Source organism: Protopterus annectens, chromosome 13.part0 (genome assembly GCF_019279795.1).
Source record: "Protopterus annectens isolate FY-2018-M chromosome 13.part0, PAN1.0, whole genome shotgun sequence".
Classification (NCBI taxonomy): Eukaryota; Metazoa; Chordata; order Ceratodontiformes; family Protopteridae; genus Protopterus; species Protopterus annectens.
This window is the reverse complement of record NC_056747.1, coordinates 102723165-102733164: the sequence shown is the minus strand read 5'-3', so window position 1 is coordinate 102733164 and position 10000 is coordinate 102723165. Positions and strand designations below refer to the sequence as shown.

At 44.0% G+C, this 10000-nt stretch overlaps 1 protein-coding gene across 3 annotated transcripts in view; it reads right to left on the bottom strand.

Moving 5' to 3' along the window:
* HNRNPM (heterogeneous nuclear ribonucleoprotein M) overlaps nucleotides 1-10000 on the bottom strand; it is a 278079-nt gene that overhangs the window by 236869 nt on the left and 31210 nt on the right. For all 3 annotated transcript variants that reach the window (XM_044090678.1, XM_044090679.1, XM_044090680.1), the window contains one exon: nucleotides 2774-2927. In XM_044090678.1, coding sequence (XP_043946613.1) covers nucleotides 2774-2927 — 154 coding nt within the window. The remainder of the gene's footprint in view (nucleotides 1-2773; nucleotides 2928-10000) is intronic.

Sequence of the window (10000 nt, the reverse complement as noted above, 5' to 3'; positions counted from 1 at the left end):
ATCCCCTTTGAATGACACCAATACCTACGCCAATTGTTGAAATTGATAATCCTGTCTTCATATTGTGGCATCATTCTTTAAGATGCTACTCAAGGTCAGGGTCATACTGGCCTGGGCTACATGCTCAGAGAGCTCCCCTATGTCTCTTTTCATGTAGTCCAGGGAGGTACATCAGGTCATTCACACCAGCATGGACAATGACCGAGTCATATTTGTACTTGCCTTGGAGTGACCTGAGTGCTTGTGCTATGTGGCAGATCCTAGCTCCAGACAGGCAGCTCACAGTGACCTTCTCCTTGTTCAGCCTGGTGAGCGGGACGTCAGTATGCCTGACGATAGAGTCACCTATTACAAGTGTATCAGGTGTGCTAGGGCTGTGACTGTTCGGCACACTGGCTTTATGAGCTGTGTGTTGCACGTGTTTTGTTTTGGGGTAGCGGTTGCTTGGGTGACTGCTTTGGAGGTCTCTGCTGCTTAGGCAGATTTTTATTTAGAGCCTCCGGGTATGTTTTTGTGTGCTTATGTGTTTGGTTTGCTGTCGTGGTAGGTCTATGTGAGACTGGAATTGTAGTGAGTGTGGTTTCCTTCTCCTCCTGACTGGTTACACCAGTACTGAGTTGAGAGAGCTTAGCCTCCAGTTTGGCTATATGGTTGCATCTCTCACATGTGTTGGAATTTGTTGGGAGGAGGAGGGGGTTGTTGCAACATTGCCTCAAGATTCCCAGATTCACCAGCTGGACCAGAGAGGAGATTGACAACTGACCTTTGGACATGCTAGAATAGTATTGGGAATTCCTTTATAAATTGAAAAAAAAAAAAAAAAAAAAAGAGGGCCAATAGGGAACAAGGTACTCAAGGGGAGTTTGTGAGGGTGTAGTGCTTTTAATTCTTTAGTGTTGACTTATAGAATTGCTTTAGTGAGCAAGTGTCATGCTTTAGAGTAGAAATAGGGTGTTTATTATGAGAACTAGATCAGTTCTAAGGGAAAAAGTGAAGAGCAGACTTTGTGGAGCAGAGAATGGTTTAAACCCAATTAAGCGGAGCTGCCCGATGCTGCGCTATGCGCAAAATCGTGCAAAGCCACGCCAAAGCAGGTTTTATACAGTGGACTTAAAGAGCTAGAAATTGGCCCAAAACGGCCAATTGCCTACCAGATTCTTGTGCTGGGAACACTCCTCCACGGATAGATAGGCTGCTCTAAGCTCCCCACTGCCACTGGTGAACAAAGAAGCCTCCCTTTATCCAAGAAAGGAAATTGGCAACACAGGAACTTTCCAAACGTCCAGAAGACAGCAAAGCCTGTATTGGACTACTCTAGGTCATGAAAGATGGGAAACGAGGATAAGTTTTTTTGTTTCTTTTTTTGCAACAAACAGCAGGAAAATGCAATAAATATGTAACACAGGCTAGCGCACTTGAGTGTGTAGCCTCAACAGGTAAATGCAACAAACAGGACAAACTTTAAATTACAAGCGCTAAAGCTGGCTTTAAAGCAGGGGGTTAGAAAGAGATAGGAAATGGCCCGAAACGGCCAATAAGCTACAAGTCACTGGGCTGGAACCACTCAAGGGACAGATAGGCCACTCAGAGCTCTCCAGTCTCACTGGTGAACAAAGAAGCTTCCCCCTATCCAAATAAGGGTATGGGCAACACAGGAACTATGACAGCCCAGAGATCAGCAATACCTGAAGAATTGACTATTCTAGTTCAGTAAAGGCGGGAAACAAGGATTTTTTTTTAAGTAGCAGAAATTAGGTACAGAAACACAGTAAATGCTTTAATTCGGTTAGGGCCTACCAGTTAAACTAAGCAAAAACAAACTTTTAAAAGTGCAAAAAACTCAAATACAGACAGGAATGCAATAAAACAACTTTGCAGAGCTTATTTAGTTAAAGAAACAGAGAAGTCTATAAATACAGAAAAAGCAGCTAAAACACACAAACACTTAAGATGCAGTGCAACCTAGAGCACTTGAGTTGTAGCAATATTAAGGCAATTAGTTATAATAAATGCTCTGAATTTCCAAAATGTTTGAGAAGCACAGTCAAAACACAAGGAGATTCAGGCAAAAAAAAAAAAAAAATTTTTAAGGGAAAAAGGAGAAGGCAGCCTTATCCAATGTTCTCTCTGTATTAGGTAGAATGAGCCAATGACACTAGACTGGGAGGAGTGTCAGATCAGATTTACAGTAGAGGCGGGCAACTGCAAAGCCCACCAAGTATAACAGCAAGACACCAACTGGGGGGGGGGGGGACACAAAAACAATAGCCTACAGACAGTAAGCACTAGAGAAAGCCACAAATGAAAGTTTTTAAACAGATAAAGATTTGTAAAGATACAGAATGCTTTTAACTGCAAACAAATCAGTTACTTGTGCAGATTAGTTAATAGCAATAAATACACTCAAAGACTAAAAAGCAGGCAATAAAAGTGCTATACATTAATTGTTAGAAACAATAATCTGTATAAATAATCGAAAAAAAAAAACAAAAAAAACAGGATACTTTTATATCTCGGCTAACAGTTGTGGTCAACAACTCTCATCCACTCTGCTCACTGTCAGATCCTAGACCCATGTGTGATTAATGGGGACTAGGAAAACATCAGATCCAGAGTTATTTAATGGACTCTGGGATGAGAAGAAGCCAAAAAACATGAAGATCAAAGAAACCAGCTGCAGCAACTAAAGTCACTAATCTTCAAGCTTACTCAGACAAAGCACTAAAATGGGTTTGAAAGCATAGAAATTTGCCAGTATGAACCACAAGGATACAGAGGGCTTGCACAGCTTCGATTGGCTGCTCAAAAGTGACTGTGCCAAGTCCACGACTCTTTCCATCTTTATCTTCCAGCACATCAGCTCGAACAACCGCACCAGCCATGGAAAACACTTCCTTTAGCTTTTTCCATCCAACCTTGTAATCAAGCTATGAGAGAAATAGACACAGCTTAGGGCACAATAGGCAGCAAATTACACTGTGGCAAAATAAATTCACAGCAATAAACATGTGGAAAGTGCTTGTTTGTACCCAAAGAAAATACTGGGCAATTAGAGAGTTAACATATACAATATGATGAGGCATTGAGGGCCCTTTACCCCCCCCCCCTTTATTACACACACCCCACAAAGAGCAATACCTGACCTAGAAACATTTTCAGTGCTATAAAAAATAACTGGCCTCCAATAATACGTAGAAGTTCATGTTCTAGCACACCCTTCTTTCACAAGGTCTCTTTCCTTCACAAGGGCTTCCGACCACCGCAAGCCCTATATTTAACAATGACAGAAAAAAAAAAAAAGTTTTTTTTAAATCAATTTTCCATCTTGCTTTAGGAACACCAACACTTGCTTACAGACCTTTAAGGTCTGCAATAAAAGAAACCTGCATTTTTTTTATATTAATTTTGAAATGTTTTCTGTATCAAGACTTTTTGGGGAGAGGGGCTTGAAAGAAGGCAGTTGCAGAGATACTTAGCATAAACGCTGATGTTATCTGAACTCTTCTGCTCTGACAGCAAGGCAAACCAGACCTCCACAATCTCTGCCTATAAGATAATCTGCCCCGAAGAACTTGCTACTGTATGGCTAAAGTCCAACTATGGTGCACAGGGGCAAAACCGATTGAGACTATATAGTACTTGCTAAAAAAGAAGCCATCAGATGCCTTCTCTGGATCAAAGCAGAGTTAATTTGGTCAGACGTTAACTTCGACTACTAATACCAGCACAGAGTGCTCATGCCAGAGTCTTCAAAACAGAAGTTATGGGAAGATGTTGGCACCCAAGGTCAAAATGCAAAGTGCCTGGTCAACAAAGGTCCACACAACTTTGGAATTTGAGTCCACACAGAGCCCTTAGAGCATAGCTGTGTTTCAACAAGAACTTTTAAGAGATGCAAATGGAATCAAAGTTACAGCAAGCAATACTGGTTAAGACAACAAACACAGACTGGGCTGAAATGACACCATATTGCAGCTGGGTCTTCACTAATGCAGACATCACATGCTCCCAATCCACTTGAGTAATGCTCAGAATGGATATCTAGGTGAAGGACAATGTTGTTAATGGGAGAGATAACCATCTAGAATGCTCAAGCTCCTGGGAAGTACAAAGCTTTTCTCCTTGGAGCAGAGTCAGTAATACCTGATGACAAGAGTGGAAGGTCCCACGTTAACATGAGGGGAATTCCTGAGCACCAAGCCAGGTTGCCGCTTTCTACGATCAGCATTTACATGCCCATTCCAAGATGTACTGAGCACAAGTAGATGCTTCTAGAACTTATCTAGTTCTTGAGCCCAAATAGGAGGGAGACCGCTACTGATCAGGCAAGTGTTTAGATTTTCTAAAATCCAAAATTGCATCTAGATTGGTGCACCAATGAGCTCCTTCTTAATCTTGGCACAAGAACAGGAAAAACATGAGAATGAAGGTGTTCAATTTCAAAATGTTTAAAATGTGCTTTTTTTCGGGGAAACAGAAGTCTAAAAGCCCTTTTCTCTCATCAGTGGATTGGTTCTAGCTCGACAAGTTAGGTGTCCAATGATTTTGGGCAGAAGGTGAATTTTGTGCTTTAAAAGTACCAACAGTAGTCAAGCTCAAGACAATTGATTTACAAACTAAAAATAACACAGGGCGCCTGCAACTTTAAGGGAATGACCAGAAATACAGTCAAGTGTTTTTCTGTTGGAAAGGATCCTTGAAACAAAAAAAAAAAAAAAAGTTCTGGAGAGAAAAGACTAGTGTATGAGTTACCTGAAAGCAGGTGATGATAGCTGATGGAATCCTTGCATTAATTTGCCTCTTCCAGCTTCTTATGCACTTCAGTGGAGGAAGTTTCAAAACACTTTTTCCAGAGGGGAATCTTCAGGAGTTTAACCTTTACATCCTCTGAAGTTGTGTAGGCAGTCTCTGGCATTTTTTTTACACAATGGTGTTCCAGCAGCAGGAAATTCACATCATAACCACTTTAATGTGCCAAGTTACTTTGGAAGCAGATCTGATCACCTCCAACCTATGGAAGCTAGCTAAAAAGGGATACGGCACATCCAGAGAGCCTGTCATTTGTCAGATGAGCCGTTTAACAGCAGTCCCATCTGCCTTGAGGTGGTGGTAGCTCAGGTGGATGTAGAACACCCTACAACACCCACCAAAAAGAGTAGAAGAAATTCTCAGATGTCCTCGCCGAGTTTTTCTTAGTATAAAGATCGCTGGTCTCCCCTGACGAAAGATCACCAGCCTAGTGGGACTGACCTGATCAACAAAGGATAGATGTATGTGTAGTACCAAAGCACAGAGATTTTGGGTGCTAAAGCTGTATGCATTCCATGCTGAACAACTACGGATGATCAAGTATCATCCATTCCCCAACTGTCAGACAGTCTCCATTGGTGCATGTGAATTCCCCAGGCCACAGCTGTCCCTAAAGGCAACATGCTACAGGACAAAGAAGCAGTCCAGCAGCTCAGAAGCAGACCCAAAAGTCGGTCGTAGATCATCCAAAAGATAGGTACCAGAGTTCCACTCACATCTTTAGAAAACGGTCTTCTTTCTTAGGCTGAAGATGGACTGTGGCTGGGAAATCAAACATTTGTTTTCAAGAAAACATGGAGGGAGCCAAGTCTACTAACTGATAAAAGGACAGAAATAGCACAACCTAACATTATGTTCCTTACCTAGAAAGGATACCTGCCCGAAGGCATTTACAAGCCTAGCCAGAACGTGTTGGCTTTTGCCACCCCCTTAGATTAGTTCCCCGTGCCTTTGTCCAGCAGAGCCACTGAAGTGATCCCAGAGGTAAACTGGTTTCCCATCCACTCGTCAAGGCTTCTTTTGAAGGGGGTTAGTGAGGAGCTCTACCCAACGTAGATTGGGATCTTGTTCCAGAGCAAGGGAAGTCTCTGGGACAGCAATCTATCCCTCCAGCACGTCCTATATTGTGGTGAGGTTTAGGTCCCTAGAGGGTGTGGCTCGAGGGGATAACGTTTTCTTTAGGTGGAGCATGTCCAATTCCGGGTTGGACATGGCCTTGTATGTCAGGCAAAGATCACCTCCGAGTAGGCAGTATGCAATAGGGTACAGCTGGAGTTTCTTCAGTCGAGCTGCATAGGGCTGTTTGAGGCCAGTGATCCTCTTGGTGAGATACTTCTGTGGTCTTTCCAGCTGTTGCAGGTATCTTTAAGGTACATCCCAAATGGGGCATTGTACTCTATGTTGGGTCTGATGAGTAGAGTGGCACAATGACCTCTTGATCTGGGTACTCCTATGATGGAGTCTGATGAGTGATGAGTAGAGGGGCACAATGACCTCGATCTGGATGCGAACCCTTTTGTGATTAGGTGGGCCACACCACATAGAAGGATTTTCTAACTACTTTGGCAAAGTGATTATTAAAGGTGAGATTACTATCTACTTGGGTCCCCAGATCCCTTATGTCTTCCGTATTTAAGGGACTACCACCTATGCAGTAGTTTGTGGGTACTTTGTTTTTTCCAAAGGGGATGACTATGCACTTTTTGACATTTAGATTGAGGCCATGATTTTGACACCAGGTATCCGTCTCAGTGAAACCCTTTTGGAGGATGTCTGTGTCAGCCAGAGTCAATTATAGCCCCTAGTTTGCAGTCGTCTGCGAACTTGGTCAGCCATAGCCCTCTATGCTTGCCTGTACCTCTGAGAAGTATATGCCGAACAGGAGGGGTCCTATGACTGAGCCCGGGGGAATGCCACTTGTAACTGGTTTAGAGTCGGACCTAGCTCCCGCAACTCTCACCATGTGGTTTCTGTCCATGAGCCAGTTAGCAACCCATCTTGTGACGTAGGGGTTTATGTTCAGGCTGGTGAGCTTGTCTATACCAGAATGGTTATGGTGTTGAAGGCCTTAGCGAGGTCTAGGTTGGCTGTGTGTACCACCTTTCCCTCGTCTATAGCCTTTGGTAACTGTCTCAAAGAAGTCAGTCAGGTTTAGGAGGCATGATCTGCCCTTAAAGCCAAACTGGGTAGGGTCCAGTGTTTGGAGATTCCCAAGGTCTCTGTTAATGAGTTCCATGATGATGTGCTCCAGTCTTGCAGACTAAGCTAGTCAGGCTTATAGGGCGATAGTTCCCGAGGTCTGTTGCGACTCCATCTTTGTACAGCGGAATAACCATTGCTGTGTATTACTCTATGGGTACGTAGCCTGTTCAGAGGCTGAGTTTGAACAGTGTGTTTAGGTGAGGGGTTAGTTAGGTCTTTGAGCTCGTGTAGGACGCAGCCTGGGACTCCATCCGGTCCCATTGATGCTGTGTTTGCTTTAGAGAGGGCTTTTTTTTTTTTTTACACTTAAGTGTCTGATTTTAGGGACTCTACATTCTTCTGATATGGTTATGGGCCCTTCCGGGGGTGAAGTTTGCGCTGAACCTGTCTGCCAGGATGTTGGCGACATCTTTCGGTTCAGTATATTTTTTGCCATTCTGCACTAACCCCAAGCAGATCCGAGCATTGCCAATTGGCAATTTTTCTTTCAAAGCTCGCCTTGAATGATTTTATGATCTTAGTTTCTTGCCGATACTGATCAGGGATGTCTTCCCTTCTTGGGATTTTACTCTTTTCTGTACTTGTTTCCTCCTCCTATTGTATAGCTTGTTTATGGCAGGAGTCCACCAGACTGGTTTCCTTTTCTCGGAGTGAGTCTTGGTTTTACTTGGGATGGCATGATCTATATATTCTTGTAGGTGCTCGTAGAATGCATTAGCAAAGGATTTTGCAGCTTGGACAGCATTATCCTTCAGCATGGGGGCTTTGAAACTTTCTACCTCAGTCTTAAGTGAAGTGTGCTTTTGAAAAGTTTTTCAATGTGGTTTTCTTGTCCCAGGGTGGGGGCGGAATGTGGCTATCCAAAGTGATTTGCTTATGGTCAGATCTAACTAGCGAGAGGCTGACCTCCAGTGTGGAACACTGATCGCCCATGTTGGTGATGACCAGGGTCCAGTATGTTTTCAGCTCTGGTGGGAGGGTTGACCAGTTGAACCAGGGCGCTTGAGTTTATAAAATCTAGGAAATGTTGGGCAAGTTAATGTTTGGGTAATTGAAATCTGACTTGCCTTCCACAAGCAAATCTGCCCTTTCTAGCAAAGATCTGTCAGGTGTCCGACTTCCACAGTAGCTGAAGTTTAATGCCCGCTCGAGCCACAAATCTGACGAAAGTCTGAATAAATGTACTAATGGCAAGAGAGTTTCAGCATGTCCATGCACCCTTTTTTATAACCGTATTGATGCATGACATGCAAGGAAAAAGACTGAACCTTAGTAGACTGGCCGCTACATCTCATCATAACTACTACTTCATAGGCTGGTACTTGGCCATCGGCCCTAGGGCCTATACAAGCCTAGCCATAACAATTCCCTGGCTATTTCTCCCCACACTATTTACTTCCCTGGACCCAAGTCTAGCAGGGCAACTGACATGACCCCCGGGGTGAATTTCCTTTCTCCAATCCAATCGTCCAGGTTCCTTTTGAAAAGGGCCAAGGAGGCGCTCTGCTTGACACGTATGGGCAGTCTATTCCAGAGTCTGGGGAGTCCCTGGGTCAGGAACCTTTCCCTTCAGCATGTTTTGTTTGTGATAGGGTTTAGATCCCTGGAGCATGTGGCTCTGAGGGATTGGGATTTCTTTAAATGTAGCATGCCCAACAGCCCTGGGTTTGACATGGCCTTGTAAGTTAAGCAGAGATCGCCTCGGAGTAGACTATGTGTGACGTATAGCTGGAATTTTTAAGGCAGTCAGCATAGGGCATCTGCTTTAGGCCTGGGATTCTTTTAGTGAGGTATTTCTGCGGCATTTCCAGTTGTTGCAGATGTCTTGAGAGGTACATACCAAACGGGGCATTGTATTCTATAATGGGTCTAATGAGGGATGAGTACAGTGGAACAAGGACCTCTTTTTTTCTGGATGAAAAGCCCTTAGTGATGAGGTGTGCCACATATAAGGATTTCCTGACTGTTGTGGCAATGTGGTTATCAAAGGTGAGACCACTGTCCACCTGTGTCCCTAAGTCTCAAACTTTCGGTGTTTAGTGTACCGCTACCTATGTGGCAATTCATGGGTACATGTTTTTCCCCAAAGGGGATAACTACACATTTCTTGGCATCGAGCTTGAGCCCATAGCTCTGGCACCAAGCATGTTTCTGTAAGGCCCTTTTGTAGAGTATCCATATCATTTGGGGAGCCAATAACAGCTCCCAGTTTGCGGTCATCTGCAAACTTTGTTAGCTAGAGTTTTAGTGTTGGCCTGTACTTCAGAGAAGTAGATGCCAAACAAGAGCAGTCCCAGGACTGAACCCTGAGGTACTCCACTTGTCTGGAGCTGGATTTTGAGTCAGCTGCTTTTACAGGGTGGGTTCTGTCAGTAAGCTAGTTGGCAACCCATTGAGTGACTTGAGGATTAATGCCCAGCTTAGTAAGTTTATCTAAGATTCCAGAGTGGGGGGTGGTGTCAAAGGTCTTGGCGAGGTTCAGATAGGCTGTGTGGATTGCCTTACCCTCATTCACAGCTCTGGAGACAGATTCAAAGAAGTCAATCAGGTTCAGGAGACAAGATCAGCCCTTCATGAACCCAAACTGGGTGGGGTCCAGTGTTTGAAGGTTGCCAACATCTTTGTTTTGTAAGTTCCATGATAACATGTTCCATGGCCTTGCAGATCAGGCTCGTCAGACTGATGAGCCTGTAGTTCCCAGGATCCAAGGTGGATCCCACCTTGTGGAGAGGGTAACTGTAGCTGTGTGCCACTCAGTGGGCATGAAGCCTGAGGTGAGGGGTATGATGACACTTAGGTGAGGTGCCAGTTCATTTTGTAGTTCATGTAGTACACAGCCTTTTTGTAGTTCATGTAGTACAAAGCTCTGGATGTCATCTGGTCCCATGGATGGTGTACTCTTAGCTTTGAAGTGTGCGTTTTTTTACCTGTGTGGCCATTATTACCAGAATTTGACAATCTTCCGGTATTGAGATGAGCCGTTTAGGGG